We start from the raw sequence: 18172 nt of genomic DNA on the forward strand, positions 1-18172 counted from the left end.
TTGAAAAGTTGTTGTCGGTAAGATTTTTTTAAATATTAATATTCTGAAATATTATTACAGTTTAAAATAAGTTTTCTATTTTATAATGTAATTGTATAGGTGTTCTGTATATTATTATAGTGGAAATTGTGATACTTTAAGATATTTTGATGAATACAAAGTTGAAAAGGACAGCATTTAATCCAAAAAAAACAAAAAAAATTCTACTGTTTTTAGTGTCAGTTTTCATCAATTTCATCAATATAATTTTTTTTTTTTTATCTTACTGACCCCAAACATTTGAATAGTGGTGTGTGTGTGTGTATATATATATATATATATATATATATATATATATATATATATATATGCAGTCAACTATAATTACCTTCTCCTCAATGATGAAGCCAACTTAAAAATGTACAATTTGTCAAGGGGTGAAGGTGTTTTCGATCATGACCCCACATGGTCCTTGAAACTTAAACTACAGCATCTTGTTCATTGAACATTTGAACTTGAGCTTTTTCTCCATTGTCTTTAGAGGTCTGAACTACGTCCTCTATTTCAATAACCTCCACTACCAGGTCCCGGATCTCCTTCACACAGTCCAGGGGCCTGGGCTCATCCTCTAGGTTTGGTAGAGACTGGGATTCTGAGGCTTTTTCTGAAAGATCCATGATTTGTTTGCCTGTGATCTCTTTGTAGATATCTCTGTCCTCTGCATCTTGAATAGATAAACAAACTGAGTTTGGATATGTGCTTTCTACATGTATTAGTGGCTTTATCCGGACCGAATCATTTGATGAATCTTCTGTCATTTCCTCACTGTTGTCCTCGGTTTCAACAGGCTCATCAGTAGAGCCAGAGGTTTTCATACAGATTGGGTTGACCACTACTGTGGGTTCATTAGCAAAGTCTGAAGAAGTTGCATCATCTCCTGTCGGTAAATTGCTGCTACCAGCACTTTTTCCAGCTTCTGTTACCTTAATAATGGGAGTGGAACTGAACAAAGCTTCCATGGCATTTGTAGTGAGTTCTGGTTTAGTCACAGCTGATGTTTCCAAGGTTGATGTTTCATCAGTGACAAATACATCATCACTGAGTGTTTTGTTTTCTCCTTTATTGATTTTACCCATGATGGGCAGAGCTTGGTTCAGTGCACCTCTTTCTGACGCGTGAACAGTCACAGATTGGTTTGCTGTCAGCGGATTGCCCAGCAGGGGGGAGGGTGGCATGGGTGTGCGCAGGCTTGAGGAGGTGTTTAAGTGTCCTGGGCTGCTGGGTGCAGATCCTGGGGGTGTGAAGGACAAGCTGGACATACTGAAATTGTATTTGCTCTCTGAGAACAAGTTGAATTTCTTCTTGCTGGCTGCCTCCTTGACCACTGCCAATCAGAAGCACAGATTAGATTTGAGAATTGTATTTTAGGGAAATCTTAAAGCTAATTCTAATAATAATAATATATAGTAATAATTTCTAGGGCCCTATGAAATCCATTTTATTTTTTCTCAAATTCCAGTTTTTCCTGTTTACATTTTTCAGGATTCCATTTGTTCTCCTTCTCTAGATTCTGTTTTAATGGTTAAAATTCTGTTCATTTTTTCCATTGTTTTGTTTTTAGTTTTTTGACTCTTATAGTTATAATGGTTAAATTAAATGTAATCAAAAAAGCATGTCCGGTTAATTGAAACAATGAAACGGCAATTTATTAAAAGTTTAAGAAAATAAAATTTTTAAGGTCCTATGAAATGTTTTCTTTTTTTTTTCACTCTAATTATTTTTATTTGATCAAATTCTGTTTTCCATACATTTTCTGGGTTCCTTTTTAATGGATTCATTAGATATGAATAATCAAAAGCATCTCTGATTTTAAAATGTTATTAAAATCTATTATTCTTGTGATGGCAAAGCTGAATTTTCAGCAGCCATTACTCAAGAAACATTACTTATTATTATCTTATTATATATTGGAAACAGTTGTGTTGTTATATATTTTTGAAAACTTTAATCCATTTTTTCAGGATACTTTGATTCCTAGAAAGTTCAAAAGAACAGCATTTATTTGAAATAGAAATCTTTGTGTGACAATGTAATAGTATTTACTGTCATTTTACTGATCCATTTAATGCTTCCTTGCTGAATAAAAGTATTAATTTCTTTAAAAAAAAACATACTGACCCCAAATATTTGAATGTTTGTTCAGTCTTAAAAAATATAATTTGGTTTAATATTTTGTTATAATATAAAGACATCTATACGTGTTTATTTTATTTTTTTTTACATTTTGCGGCCACTGTACATGCATTAATTCATTTTTAATTCAGTGATTTATACCTTCTGTTATAATGACCCTAATATCAATAACAGCTTTGTAAAGGCAATGTATCGAGGCTTTGCTCTGATCATGTGACATACCCATGCTGACGTCTTTTTCCAGTATCTCCTGGATAATGTCCTCATACACGTTTTCCACATTAATGAAGTTTGTATAATCAGCAAATATGTACTGCTCAAATTTGGGTAGTTCCTAAAAGTACATTTTGAGAAAAGACACATTTATTAGAAGATATAAACCATCAATGGTAAATATATGAAACTTCACTTCACTTGTATTTATTTAGCTGTTTATCTATCATTATGCAACTAATGTCAAATGTACCTCTTTGAAGGAGGGGGCCAGGTGCTTCTTGATGCTGGGCAGAGTGATGTTGATCAAAGCCTCCTGCAAGATCCTCTTCCTCACTGTGCTGCTGTCATAATCAAATTGCTAAAGGACGAAGACAAATTAAATGAAGCAATCTAACACAGACATCTGTGTTTGCCAATTAAAAGTAATAGGTTTACCTTCAGAACCCTGTTTGAAGCCTTTAGCATAGCCATTGAAAGACTGGCTGATGGATCCTCCAGAGCCTTTCGCACAAGCAGCTCAAAGGTGTACTCTGTATTCTCCATCAGCTTAAACAATCACACAACAGACACGCTTTGGATCAGAATCAGTCACAGAAAGTTCCAGAAGAGTTGGCTTCTTGGATACACAGTTTTGGGTACCTGTTTTAATTCTGTCTGTGTGCTGTCCACTAGACCTTTAATGCAGTAGTTGAAGGTTTGCTGTAGCTCTTGGACGTGATCAGCCAATCCATTCACTTTCTCATAAGAGCTCTGGAAATTAGCCCTGCTCATCTTAAACAGAGCCTTCAGTCAGAGAGATATAGAGTATACAGTTAAATATAGTCATGAGGACTTTTTATAGTGATTCATTCTAAATGTGTCTGTTGTTCTCACCTGTCGGAGCTCCTCCTTCTGCTCAACGTCCTGGAAGTCCTGACACAGCTGCTCCATCATGCTCTCGCTCAAGTCCCGGGCCTCTGTGAAGCCCTGGCTTATGGGTCCCATCACTTCCTCCAAGATGGCTGGCAGGAACGGCTGCACCTGCTCTGTGCAGTATTTTGTTGCTGGCTCAGTTACCATGGCTAACCAGGTGGGAAGAAAAAAAAATGTAGTACTTAGAGCCAGCTATATATATACATTTTTACAACAGCAGCTGGGACCAAAAACACATTAACCTTCACCAATGAACATGTAAAAGAAATATTCATTTATGTTTATATTTACATCCAACACTACCCTTGAAAAGTTTTAGGTCGGTAAGATATTTTTGAAAAAGGCTGCATTTATTTGATTACAGTAAAATGGCATTAGTTAATAATTTAAAATGACTGTTTTATATTCTAACTCCAGTCTTCAGTGTACATGATTCTTCAGAAATCATACTTATATGCTGATTTTGGTGTTTAAGAAACATTTCTTATTCTTATAAATACTGAAAACAAAAACTTAATCATTTTTTCAGGATATAAAAAAAGTTTTTTTTTAAATGGCATTTATTTTTTAAAATATAAATGCTTCTAAGCAATATAAATGTTTTTAATTTCACTGTAAAATGCACCCTTGTTGAATAAACGTATTAATTCCTTAAAACCTTTTGAACGGGTGTACATTATGTAATAGTACATTTGGCGAGTGAGAGATTCGATTTATTTTTTGAACGGCTCTTAAAAGCAAGAATCGAGATCATGTACCTCTGAGCTTGCTCTCCAGGAAAGCTCTTGAGCTGGTGATCTGGTCCATATGAGAGCGCATGAGCCCGTCCTGTTGTTTCACCATCTCTTGGCACTGCTGCTTCAGTGTTTTCATCCTTCCAAACAGATGCTCTTGCAGCAGGAAATAAGTGGCTTCAACCGTCTAGAAGACAAATGGCTGGGGTCAAGGGTCATTCATTAATAACATTAATCATTCATACGTGTCCTATTAATCATTCTTTGTTTTTCAGTGAGGAATATGTCAGTAATCACAGCTATGGAATGTAATGGGTTTCTGGTTTGTTTCTGGTGTGTTCCACCCTTTAGGGAACACCATAGGGACATTTCTGGCCTCCCTGGCCTAGAGCTATAAGATGCACGTCAGCATCACACCCCAGTTTCAAGTATCAAGGGCAGGTTCTAGAAAAATCCAACGCCATAATGGGAATTCATCTGTACAATCGCTACAGCAGTAACAGAAGATCCAAGTAGGAAAGAAACACACCGCAAACCACACTCTCCTCTTGTCTGCCCTCTTGCTTTTCAAACATGGCTCCAATTCTTTCTCTAGAAAGGGCATCGAGTCCTCCATGAACAGATTAGCAAGACCCTAAACACACACAAGATTCAGAAATATTACACACATGTAGCTGAGCAAACACTGAGAGCAAACTCTTAATTGCTAAACCGTAAAAGGCACAGTTTATGTAACCTTAAACCGCAGACTAGACTGAAATGAACAGTAGATTAATATGATCTGTTTACCTACAACCACAAATCAATCACTGACTTGCCTTCAGCCATTGCTCAAACGCAATCCAAATAAACTAATTTAAATGAACAGAAAGTGGCAACAGTACTATACAGTATATGTGTAAAATGTATATATTAATGCTATATAATATAATAACAATAGATTTAGTTTTTAATGTGCCTTTACAACATATAGAAACACAATAACAAATCAACCAAAACTACATATCAAATATAGAATCACAGTAATAAATCATAAATTAAAAGCTTTACTAAAAAGATGCGTCTTAAGATGTTTCTTAAAACAATCCAAGGAAGCAGTAGTAGAATATATAGTGGAATATATCGTCAAGTATTTTTAAGTATTCGTATTTTTTTTTCTTACATTTTTTTATAAGCAGTTCAAACAAACAAACAAAAAAAAAGATTGAATTCTCACTGTATGTGTTTATGGTGTCAAACATGAATAATATGCTGTATATTACATCATATGTGATGTATTGATAGTTCATTGTCATGTTGGCAGTAATGGGTGATTCCACATCGTAATCAGTCCTTGTGTAACAGTGTGTGACTTGTAGCTTTGGAGTTTGTTTTATGCTCAAATCTATCATTAAATGAGAAAAACATGAAATTCTTCAGAAAAAAAAAACTAATTGCACCTTTATAAAAAGAAAGCAAGAATGAGCTTGTTTGTCTCTAACCGTTTCCAAATGATGAACATTGTCATAACTGTCACATTAAGTTACAAAGCTGATTTTTTTTAACAGCTAGAACATTCCATGTCATACTAGATCAACAAATGATGATAGCTGTGTTGTTTATTGTGAAAAAAGACACCTACCCGCACATCACTGCCTATGAGCATATCCCATGATTCATACTGTCCTTTCTCTTGCCTGTAGAGCTGAATGGCTTTGAGGAAAGCCTTAACCTCACACGTCTTCTTCTTGAGAAAATCTGTTGAATAGAGTAAATATTTCTTCACACTACAACTTTCACTGGGTCACAATTTCCTACTGTCCTTTCAAAACCGTAAAAAAGTCATACCTTTGTTCTGGTGGCGGACACAGTCAGATAAGATGGAGATGAAATCAACTTGAGCGTCCTCATCTCGGAAACAGAAATAGAAATCCCTGCGGTATGGAAGTCTAAGATAAACTGGGAACTCTCCTGGCATGTCCGCCACACGGGGTGCAAAATCATCCTGCCTGTCTGGAAGGCATGGAAGAATCATTTACAATAAGAACATTAAGATGCACAAAGAAAATAAATAGGATCATTATTTATTTCTTTTGAAAACAAGGTAATGTATCATTCCGTTAGTAATGAATGAGGTTATTATTCAGTAATATTATCGATTCAATTGCACTGACTACATCAGATGAGGGGAAAAAACTTCTGTCATTAACTTTGTAAAACTGATCTGAACTCAATGAAAAGGTTGTATATCTTGGAGCTGAACAAGTGTGTAAAATTAGCTCTCTTAAAATAGTGTGCATGTACTCTAATTGTACTCACTGTTAGTGCAAGGGCAGCACTGGTTAATCATTTCCATGTATTTCTCTTCTGTAGTCAGAATGGTGCCTCCTGTAGGCATCAGTCTGTGTTGTGGAGGTGAGCCTTTCAGAAACCTCTGCAGGGAATCAGGTAAGAGATGACGGGTTCATGTTATCATCACCTCACACAGCAAAAGATCATTTGTTTTATGGTGTATGATGGCTCATACCTTGTAGCTCTCATAGCACTCCAGGACGTAATTGGCACGGACTACTATGTATCTATCCTTCCACTTCCTGCTGCCATAAAAGCATAGCACATGCTCTTCATACAACACCTTTCCAGGCTCTGGAGAGGCCTGGGTAAACCGATATAATCAGTCAATCTCAGAAGGAGATGATGATACATGTCTTTGTTTGAAGTTAACCCATGCATGAGATCGAATTCCTACCCGTTGTTTGAGAAGATGTGTTTGCTCCTCTTTGCGTTGCTCAAGTTCATTTTGGATCTGGGACAGGTAAGCCAGGGAATATTGTTTCCTATAAATCGGTGCAAACTCCTTAAATTTTTCGTCCACTTGCCCTGCATGACAACACAAAACAGAGACAACTTTATTTCATCTTTTTCATGTGGAGTTGCACATTTTTTATCAGTTGCATGATATTATTACATGCTACAAGTAACAAAGGGTTTTCATGTAGCCTATTAATAGATGTTATTATTATCATTATCAGAGATTGAGAAATGAAAATAATTGTTGTTTCATGTTAACTTAATAAATGGAACCTTATTGTTATTATTAAAGTGTTACCTTGTTTCAAGAGATAATCAACAACTTTAATTTAAAAAAAAAACTTGAATTCAATTGGAAAAGAATGCAACATCAATGAGTCTGAGCTATAAAAACAACTTGCAGTACAGAGGGCATGAATCAAAATTGAGAGGGAAGGAAACTGCTTGTCTAAAATAACATCCGAAACAAAACAGGTACAGCCGAGATGTGAGTGGAGAGGAAATTTCACAGCAGATTGTCTAAGTGAGCCTAAACATCTGAGGCTCTAAGGAACATTGTGTTTTTCTCAGTACCACATAAAAAATTAGCTAAACAATACAGCAGCGAACAGAAGATATTAATATGTGTTTACAGCCAATCAGACTACTTCCTGCCTGAACATTTTAACATTCTTGTCAGTGTTATATAGCTGTATAATCTTAATTCTAAAATGGAAAAGTCCAGTTCGGGGTGCTGATTGGTCAATACAGCATATACAGGGTATATACTGTATTGTGGTTACATAAAATGAACATTAATATTAAAATGATTTTAAAACACCAACAAATAAATAAATGCAGTTCTCCTGAATAAAAAACCAACATAGTTGGTAATTTTTCTGACTCATTTGCCCCCTCAAAAACTGAAGAACTCGATAAACAATATATATACATATATATATATATATATATATATATATATATATATATATATATAATTTACTTGTGAACTATTAATACTACTTGTAAAAGATATTTGTATCTTTTATATTTTATTAAGTTTTTATTAAATAATAAGGCAGAAAGCTGCATGTCGCCATGACTAACATTTGACTATATTTGTTTCTTCTTAACTGTTTATATACTGTTTTCAGAAATAAAGAAATACATCTTGGCAGTCTTGAGTGAGACGATTTAAAAGCACTTGCCTTGATGTAAAAATGTAGCAGTGTTAATAATACAGTATGTGTAATTAACCGTTTGCCCGGAGCTGATTGAACGTTTGATTTAACACCCAAACCAGAATGTTCACTCTGAGAGGGTGTTCCTACTTTTAAAATTCCTTGTGACCATTTTTTTAAATACATTTTCAGATTCTTGCATTACATAACATGCAACTAAATGTAGATGACAGCTGAGAGCTATGGCATTCACTTCCAACATATCTCACAATTGAGTAAATGTACTGTAATGAGCTGCTCTATCACCGCTCTTCGCAGTCCTCCTTGATCTGTTGTTTTATTTGCAAGAGAGCGATTCATTGTTTTGAAAGGAACTGTGGTTTGAGATGTATTAAATTCTTGAGGTCTAATGTGTAAGATGCTTAGCCTATTATAGACGTTATGACACGGCATGACCTGCAAAGCCAGTTCTGTATGAACATACCTCAACACAGACATCATTACACTTCAGCAAGAGTACGAGGTTGACAGGGGAATGTTTCTAAACACCTGAACATGTGCTTGTTAGAGTGACAATGAGCAGCTGTTGACCACACACTCACTTTAAAGCACAGCATTTGAGTTTACTCCCAGCTCATTCATAGGAAATGGTCACATTTGTGTTCCAGTAACACAATTAACAGGATACTAAATATAAAGTCACGTAACTGCTTGATATAGCTCTGTTTTGTGAGATGGAAAAACATCACCATTAAATCAAATTTGACAAAAAATGTATTATTGAATTGAATGTTTTCTTTTAATATAGATTTTATTCTATTCTATTTTATATTTAAAATCATCAACTGGTAGAATGTAGCACATGGAACATGGTTCAGTTACATGGGAATGCACAGATTGGCTAAATATATACACTAGCTTGAATTCTCTGTAATTTGCTTTCAATGAAAGTGCATGTGAAATGCATAGATACTAAAATACAAATTATTATCAAACTTACTGTAATGGGACTAACATTTTTTAATGCTTTTACACAAAGATACACATCAAAATTAGTAGTACTAGTAGTAAGTTTGTAACAACTTATTCAGGAATGGAGGAATTCATAGTTTCAAATTCAGCAAATGAAAAACATGTTGACCATTTATATAATATTTGGGGGACATGCCCATTTAGCAGTTAAAATTTTTGGGTGCAAATGGCCCTGTTTCCTGAGAATGAGCCTTTCATTCAAAATCAAACTAAGTTTTGAGAATGAATGGAAAAATATCTGAAATGCAGTTTAAAAACACATTTCAACAACACCCTTAGTAACGTCATTCACTTTCAGCATGTTTTGTCAGCTGACAGATCTGAGGTGTTTTTCCATCTGAGCAAATAGCAGAGCTACTTTTAATCCTTTACACACACACACACAACAAAAACCTCCACCCATATCGTTTCAATGGCCGAAAAAAGAAAAAAACTGGTTTCTGCTTCTCACTTTTCAGCTGTGCAGGTTGAGAACTGCAGTTATCTGATAATAGTCATTGTCCAATGAGGCATTTACAAGTGCAAATTCAACATGAATCTTTTTCTACTACAGAAGCCATGCAGTGTAACATCCACTCTCTTTCTCTGCCCATATCATTGCAGTATAGGGAAAAGTTTTGGACAACCTAATATCATCGTTTACTGTAGAGGCGTCCGGAAATAAATCGTTCATGTACAAACAACTTTTAATGCTATTATCACACTAACACTCTTTTAAAGTGAATTCCAAAACCACTTAATGACTGACAGCACATACCTTTTATGTAGTTGGATTTGTTTTCATCCAGTAAACTGGATGCTGATCCCATAATGCTCCGCTTAGTTCAGGTGAGTACTCCTCTGCTGTGGTGAAGATGATTCTGTGTCACTTGTGTTCACTACTGAAGGAGAATCTGAAAGCAGGTGTTATATTTCAGAACGGTGGGAGGGGCATGAATGAAACTTGTCTCACCGGGACATTCAAGGTCTGTCTTTTAAAACCCAAAGAGCTGCCTAACAACAGCCTGTGATGTCCAAAATGCTGTCTAGGGTTTTGACACAGATCCTTTGATTTCATGAAAGCAATATGCTATATGACATATGCTTTGTACATCAGTATTCTCTGTAAATATTCAAGAGGGTCTAAACTGTGGTCAAAGCTGTCAGGTTATTACTGTTACTATGTTGTGTTACAGCTTTGTTTGTGAAATACGATATACCTGTGACGTACTAGACAGACTTGATCCCATTAAGGTCTGTTACCACAGTTTCTTTTGAAATTAACATTCCAGCATATTTTAGTACATTTCAGGTAGGTCTATACATTGTACTATGCAAATGAAACAGGTGTGGCACTAATTAAGGTGTAAGGACTTCTCACAGGACAGTAAATTCCAGCTGATGACTAATAAATAAAGCCAATTTTCTATGATTTGTGTTTGCGTTTCCATAACAAAAAACATGTCTGCCTAATTTCACTTTTTTTTTTTAATCAAATTTTATAACGTACTACACAGAGAATTAAAAACCTGAGAGTGCATTCTGATAATGAGGAAAATGAATTATTATTTATTTATTTTTTAAGTCAAATGTGGCCTGAACATTTTTTTTTTATTATTGTTTGTTTGTGATTCACCAACAATGTTCTCAATGCCCGTTTTCTCATTAAAAAGATACAGTGTATGATGTGAAATGTTTTATTAATGTTGTAGAAGTCAGGTAAAATATTGAAGCAAGAGTAAAGTGGAATAGAAAATCAGATAAAGGAAGATCAATATAATCCTTTGACATGCTCTTTATAAATATTAGAGATTTAAAATTTAAAAACCCAAAAATAACTGGTCAAATACTTCATCACTGTCAACACAGAATGATTTATCAAATACTAAGCCCGTAATGTCTCAAAGCCACAGTGCAATCAACAAAAAACATTAACAAAACTGGACCAATCCTTTTCTTTCATGAAACTTGAAACTCATGAAACTCTTGTTTTTATCCACAAGTTGTCATAGTAACAAACTTCATAAAATAACAGGGAAATTCATCAATGAAAACAGCCAAGAAGCTCTAAAATACATATCCACTTGGGCAAAATCAAAACTGTAGTTTGGTTTCATGAATATGTGGAATCAGAGAGTTAGCCGTCGGTCTGAGCTGACAGCGCTGCTCTGAGGGGCGGACGAGTATGTAGGCACGCTGTATTTCGTGAGCACTTCTTTAAACTGTGCCAGGGTGGCATCAGTCCGAACGCCTGTTGGGTCAAAGTGTGTGCGGCTCACTCTGAACCCGGCCTCCGTTAGATACTGCAGGAACTTATTCAGTCTGAAAGAAGAACGGAGAGTGGTGTCAGCATTCTGCTTGCATTATGACACTTATATTATTATACATGACGTGCTGACTAACTTGGGCATGTTCATGCCGCGGATGCTGTGCCGGTGGATGCTATAGTAGAACGCTGGATGCTCTAAAGATGTATCAGCTTTGATTTTCTTCAGCACATTCCCAGATTCCTCCCCTGTGTTCTTTCTTTTCCCTGAATACAAAAAGTAAAAGAAGATGCACCATACTTTTTATACAATCGATCCATTTAAACTTATTTCCCTATAAACCCCATAGGCATAGGCACTCATAGGCAATCATGTTTGAGCTTAGATTTACCATGTTTGATGAGCTCTATTTGGCCCAAGCCTTTATGGGGCCTCAAGCTATATTTGCTATAAGCTTTATTTGGGGGCCCCTCTAATACAACTGATTATTGTCAATGCTTGATTATCTGTGCACTATAAATCTATCACACCCATTATCAATTTGATTTGCTGTAGTGGTGTTGCTTGCGTCATACCAATGTCTTCCTGGCATGTTTTTACCCTTCTATGATTTTTTTATTGTAACAGTAGCAAACCCTCAAGAGTAGCCAGGTGTTAATTGGCGCATTTTAACATTCGAGTACGTAAGTGGTATACTTAAAGTGGTGTACAGAAAAGTAGCTAAATATACCAGCAGACAATGCATTTACAGAACAGTGTTATTTAAACAACATGCATTATTAAACACAGCAGCTAGCCATCTGTACACTTAAAACAACAGCTCTTAATCTATAACTAGCTAGTTGAGGCATAATCATATTGGAATATAGCAAAGACTCCGAAGGTACGCTAATGTAAATAATGTTTTGCTGTTATTATCAGTATCAAGTTTATGAAACAGAAGCCCTTTTTATTACAAAAATATATACCCTGGTAAGTTTTACAGACATATACAGAAGTAAAATGCTATATTATATTCTTTATATATATATATATTAAAGCAACATAAAGTTTATTTTAGGTTTCAGAAATGTAAATAGATATTTTAATTAAGTACTAGCAAAAAACGACTTTTATAGTTTGTTAAATACATTTTGATGCTTTGAAATTTTGTTGTAATGGACTTAATGTTTCAAAGATAAGCATAAAGCTTATGGGTTTGGAACGACATGAGGGTGAGTAAAATATGACAGATTTAATCTGGGATAGACAGGAACTATTAAATCTAGAAGAGTAGGGAGGAGAACAGCAGATAAAACATACTGATAAAGCAACAAATACCTGACTGGTCAGAAGTATCTGCCTCTTCAACCTTCTGTAAAGTTTTTATGACCACACCACACTCCACTAAAAACAAAGATGCATCAAAATTAATTCAAAAATTCAAGTCAATGCCCCATTGCTCAAAAAGCCGATTCAGTGTCTCCAGTTGTACTGAATCACAAATGAGCATTACTAAATAAGTGACAGCCAGAACATGCACACCCAATCACACCTTGGTTGGAGAGGGCAGAGTATCCTGGGACAGGGAAAGGCTTGAGAGTGGTGCAGTCAGCTTCACAGATGAGAGTCTTCACCAGAGGCTGGACGTCTTCCATATTGTGCTGCACTGCCGCCACCAACATCCGCCTCAGAAATCCAGTGTTGAACAATGGACCAGCCCTGATGTTTGAAACAACAAAGACAGAGGAAAAAATAAGAGCATTTAAGAGTGAATTATGCATCATCAAGTGTTTTTACGTACAAATGACATCAGCTCACCAAAGTGGTCCAAGCTCTACTGCAGTTTTTCCTGGCATACTCCCATGACACTGGCAAGGCAGCTGTCTGTACAGGTTTTCTGTCAATACCATTAGTAGAAATGTGATTATTTATGCTTCGACTACTTCTACCTGCATTATGAATTTGGGAACTTCACATTTGATCAGTTCAAGCATTCCTTGGGAATCAAACCCATGACCTTGCCATTACTGTTTGGGCTACAAGAAGGCAATCAGGATGCTGCTATTTGCTTTTCTAAATGCCTTGTCACCTTCCACCATGCTTCCTGGTTTGAGGAACACCCTTTCTTCACACCACTGGCAGTGCAACAGCTGCCGCAGTTTCTTAGCAGACGCATCTGCCTGGGTGGGCCCTCTGAGAACTCGCACCACCACGAGGACAAAGTGCTCAAGAGCCACGGCCAATAGCACCTCGATCCCTTTGTTGCAGCGTGCGGCCGCCCTGCAAGTACATGCATTAACAACACACTTTGCAAACTGTCAAATACATGTATATACACGTGTGTTTGGGAAGTCATTTGAGGAAGTGCCCACCTGGCCACAGATGCCAATACCATACGTGCAGCGAGTTCCCTGTAATACTCGGTTCGGACGATCTGGCAGCCATAATGTCGAAGCGTCACATTCAGGGATTTGGAGTAAAGCGAACCCGTGTCGGTTGACGTCACCGAGACTATGCCCAAGTTTCGAACGTTGCGAAAAGCTGCGTCCAGATAGTTCACAGCCGTTCCAAATGGGTCGAGGTGTCTGATTTGCACACAAGAATGTGGTGAGATTTGATATTTGCAATAAATAACCATAGCTACAATGTTTTTAGTCATTATTTTTCAGCCTCACATGTAGTCAAAGGGTCTCAGGTGCATGATGACATTGGCGTCCATCTTCACCACCTCTACCGAAGCAATGGGAGCGTCTGCGTCTCCCGCTCCGTCTAGCTGCCGGCCCGTACGATTCCCCTCTACTCTGATGTGGTTCAAATGACAATTCTCTTTAATCATCTTAACGCACGCTTCATTTATGTCATTTATAGTAACCTTTACAGAGTTACGCAGATGCTTTGCCCACTGCAAACCCATGATGCCTACAAAAGGGATCAATATGTTAGGCAAATATGCTTTGTTATAATTCAATTTCTATTAAACAACTTAAAGCAAAACCTCAGCAATGATATCATCATCATGAGCTATTAGCTTGTCTTTATGTCCAGTAGATTTCCTACCAGTGGCTCCAAAGGCATCGAGACATTCAAGTGGATTCCTCTCCTCAGCAAGAACTGCGAGAGAGCAGAACACCAGCTGCCTACAACAGAGATAGACACTTAATTATAGGTTTTTTAACAGAATGTACATGACCCATATATTTGAATTATTTTCCATTTGTCAAACCTGTTTGTCTTCATCTTGCGGCTGAAGTAGGTGTCCGTCTTCTGGGGAGTGGTGTGGTTGGGCAGGAGCTGGACATTGGTGCCCAACTCTTTCATGATCTCATAGGCCTGTCCAGCCGGGACTGAAGAAGACGTTGAAAATAAAAATGGAAAATTTATTTCTAGTTATTGCAGCTAAATGCATATGTGACCATGGACCATAAAACCAGTCTTAAGTTGCTGGGGTTTATTTTTAGCAACAGCCAAAAAAATAAATAAATGTATAGGTCAAAATGTTTCTTTTATGCCAAAAATCATTAGGATATTAAGTAAAACTCATGTTCCATGAAGATATTTTGTCAATGTCCTACTGTAAATATATAAAAACTTAATTTTTGATTAGTAATATGCATTGCTAAGAACTTCATAGGTGGTTTTCTTAGTATTACATTTTATTCGCACCCTCATATTGTAACGAATAAAAGTGTTCTTTTTTCACAGATTCTTCCTGTGAGACTTTAAACAGCAAACCAAAGGCCTAATCATGAACAACCACAAGTCAATCTTCTACAATGTGTTACTCCCAAAGACATGAGTGCCTTAGGATTTAGGTTAGCTTTGAATATTCTCACCCTACCTGAATACACAGGGTTTAAATTGCAAGAAAAAAAAAGACATGCATCAAAAAAACCTTCCAACATCTAAAGTACATTATTCCACGTGAACAAGCTGGCATCTAGTTCAGGCGGTTCTCTTTTAATGGCAACTGTCTCACTCGTCAGCACAAATGCACAATTATCTTTCATGTCAGTAAAGCACATCAAATGAGGAAGCACCTTCACTCTAAAAGATGTTACTCTGTCAACATCTACAAAGTAAAGGCTCACCAGGGTCTTCAAAGGGGACATCCGAGCTGCCTGAATAGCTGGCTTCTGTCTCACTCTTGTTGATGTGGCGTTTGAGATGACTGATCATGTCTGTCTTGCGAGCAATAGTGACAGAGCAAACCACACAGTGGTAGTGAGCCACCAGTCTGCCTTGAGTCTGGAGATGAGATAAAAATATACATTAATAGATGCATTCCAGATGATCTATTTCCTGATTAATATATACAAGAAGAAATATGTCATAACCCTGACCTCACCTGGTCAGAGCCTAGACTGGACTTGAGTTGTCGGCAAGGTAGATGACAGATGCACATCCTTTGGCCTGTAAAAGGAGAAATTTTCACAATGTATTAGATGATACCCGAGGCAACGGCTTACAAATGCTTGTTGGAAAAGACAGTTATAGAGGTGCAAAAGGACTAAAGACTATTAACCTTCAAATTCCACATAAACTTTCCAGTGCAGGTTCTGCAGATGCCGTCTGAGCTTATGACTGTAACAGGCCTTGAATTTCTCTTCTGGACACAATGGACAAGACTTCCTTCCAGCTGTTGAAATCGGTGAACATATTTGTCTTCTGGCGGCTTTAATAAACACATAGAATAAAAAGATACTCTGGTTTCTGTACCTCCATTTAAATCCACGAGCGCTTCGAGCCCTTCCAGTGTAGTTTGGATCGACACGTGTCTCTCTGAAATCGAGATGGACCGTTTCAATGATTTAACCATGCCGAGGGACATTATGCCTGGAGAGTGTAATAAGTTTCATATGGAGTCAGTACAGTTGAATATTACCTGACACAACAGTGGAGGATGTTTGTCCATTTTTGTCCTCTGTTTTCACTGGATTTGTTGAGGCTTCATGAATAGGCTTTTGCTCACACGCCTCAGAATCTGCAGGCATTTTACTAGAATCACTCTCAGTATCTGTTGAGGCACACAGAAATTCACATTTCAGAACAAATAATTGTTGAGACAATCCAGTTTTCATTTTGCATTAAAAATATTTACATTTATTTTTAATGATGTCCCAAGGTTTTCTTTATTTTTATTTAAAACAAACAGATCCCAACTTCTCTCTTTCTGATTTATGAACCCCACATAAAAATTGCCTTGGTATCTTTTTTCGTTTGTTTTTGTAATTAGTCAGAATTTCAATGTTAAAATAAGAAACCCCATCTTAAAAATGTAACATATTAAAAACTAGGATATTTTAAACGTGGAGTGAAATAATAATTTTAGCATTTATCGTGTGAACAATGTGGAATGGTTAGATTTGGTCACATATAAATATATTACAGCAAATCTAAATAATTATTACATAAAATGTTATAAGGTACAAAGCCATATTTGTTAGATAAAAAAAATCAAAATGATTACATAAGTCGATTTTTTTTAATTAACTAAATATGTCAGAATTTCGACTTTTTAAGAAAAGGGATAACTTCCGACATTTTAGTCTTTGGGCTTTTACAAAAAAGTGATGTATGCTGGATCTTAGCACGCCGATCCATCTGCAGACAATGTAGTGAAAGAAAAAGAAGAAAAAAAAACCTATGAAAAATCAACTACTATACTGGAGCGCCCTCGTATGTTAGCCAAAGCACGGTTCCATAAGAGTAAACAATCCCGCTTTTCGAGGCTGATGTTTCCAAGCAGAACGGCCCTAGTGCGGAGCTCCGCGACAAGACCATTGCTACATTCAAAACACTGTTATTTACCGCTTATTGTTCATCTCAGAAAATGCATCGGTTGATTTAGTGTTTTTAATCTATCTACATGTCAGTTCTTTGTCGATATGCGCTGAGATACAGATATGTTTTGAACATTTACATTATTTACACCTAGGTCCTGTGGCGGAGCTCCGTGAGGAGGCCTATATTTACTTCAGCAGTTTTGAAGTTGTATTAAGAATAAATTGCATAAAAATACAAAATTTCTAAATGCGGAGTGTTATTTAAGGAACCTACAAAACACGTTGGAATCATTTTATTATTATCAATTCGAATTATTTTGCCTTTTGTATTGGCGTCCTCCTGGTGAAGATGTTCAGCGTCCTTCTCCTTGAGCTCCGCCATTTTCCCAAACTAGAGTACGTAGAATCTGTACGCATTGAGCGTTGTGCGCGCGCACCCAATCGTTTTCTCTCAAACTACGCAAACTAAAAAGAGAGCGGAAGTGAATTCAACCAGCCGAGTGCAATGCAATCTGAGAAGTGAACAGCTCTCATTGCTTCACAATTTTCTACTCTTTGTTATTTAGGGTCGTATTTAACAACATTTCACTTGCTTGTGGTAGGTAAATCTCCTTTACACTGAAGAAGTAGAAAATAAAAACGTGTCGCCTTGAATTCCCTCAGTTTCTCTCACTATGTTATGGTTTGTAATTTGTAAATAATTAGGATGGTTAGGACAAATGTTGTGTTGTAAATATTCACTTTACATTATTGTGTGACCTAAGTTGTCACATATTCATAGGTGCCAACACATTCACTGACGAGATGTAATTGTTGTGTTTCAGTTCAGTTGGTTTACACTTGCGTTATCTGTTCCTCAAGGGTGAACTGGATTTCAGTCTGGGATTTGCTGATATGCAACTCTTGGGAGAAAAGCTTTTTTCCTTGTACTTAGTTCTTACTTGAGGGCACTCTAAGGTATTACATTTTTGTATTAAAAGTACTATGTAAATAAAGTTTGTATGTCAATTCTAAAATCCAAAGGACTCATTATCTTTCTATATTTTTTTCCTATTAGTTTCTGTTTTGAAACTAAGTTTATAATAATAAAAAAATTACCCAACTGTCACCTTTTAAATTACTGCATTTTATGTTCTTATTTGTAT

At 36.4% G+C, this 18172-nt stretch overlaps 2 protein-coding genes across 3 annotated transcripts; both read right to left on the reverse strand.

Annotated features, from left to right (window-relative positions):
* Positions 1-230: 230 nt before the first annotated feature.
* On the reverse strand, positions 231-9967 carry LOC113075014 (protein Niban-like). Of its 2 annotated transcripts, none has more exons than XM_026247730.1 (14): positions 9774-9967; positions 6763-6893; positions 6541-6669; positions 6333-6447; positions 5862-6026; positions 5656-5771; positions 4564-4668; positions 4059-4221; positions 3262-3449; positions 3028-3159; positions 2824-2934; positions 2639-2746; positions 2395-2506; positions 231-1363 (listed from the first exon to the last, which is right to left on the reverse strand). In XM_026247730.1, exons 1-14 carry the CDS (start codon positions 9823-9825, stop codon positions 459-461), a joined length of 2532 nt encoding a protein of 843 aa, XP_026103515.1. In that variant the 5' UTR covers positions 9826-9967; the 3' UTR covers positions 231-458. The 2 variants fall into 2 exon arrangements, with proteins under 2 accessions (XP_026103515.1, XP_026103514.1); XM_026247729.1 differs by having other exon boundaries at positions 3028-3171; positions 9774-9964.
* A 709-nt stretch (positions 9968-10676) lies between these two features.
* Positions 10677-17453, reverse strand: LOC113075015 (TRMT1-like protein). The gene is made up of 16 exons (XM_026247731.1): positions 17349-17453; positions 16127-16258; positions 15961-16023; positions 15767-15880; positions 15590-15654; positions 15333-15489; positions 14468-14588; positions 14302-14381; positions 13920-14163; positions 13617-13829; positions 13334-13524; positions 13063-13141; positions 12797-12963; positions 12583-12648; positions 11399-11528; positions 10677-11317 (listed from the first exon to the last, which is right to left on the reverse strand). The coding sequence occupies exons 1-16, from the start codon at positions 17407-17409 to the stop codon at positions 11125-11127; spliced, it is 2076 nt and encodes a 691-aa protein (XP_026103516.1). The 5' UTR covers positions 17410-17453; the 3' UTR covers positions 10677-11124.
* Positions 17454-18172: the final 719 nt, after the last annotated feature.

This window comes from Carassius auratus, unplaced genomic scaffold (genome assembly GCF_003368295.1).
Source record: "Carassius auratus strain Wakin unplaced genomic scaffold, ASM336829v1 scaf_tig00016206, whole genome shotgun sequence".
In the NCBI taxonomy this organism is placed as follows: Eukaryota; Metazoa; Chordata; class Actinopteri; order Cypriniformes; family Cyprinidae; genus Carassius; species Carassius auratus.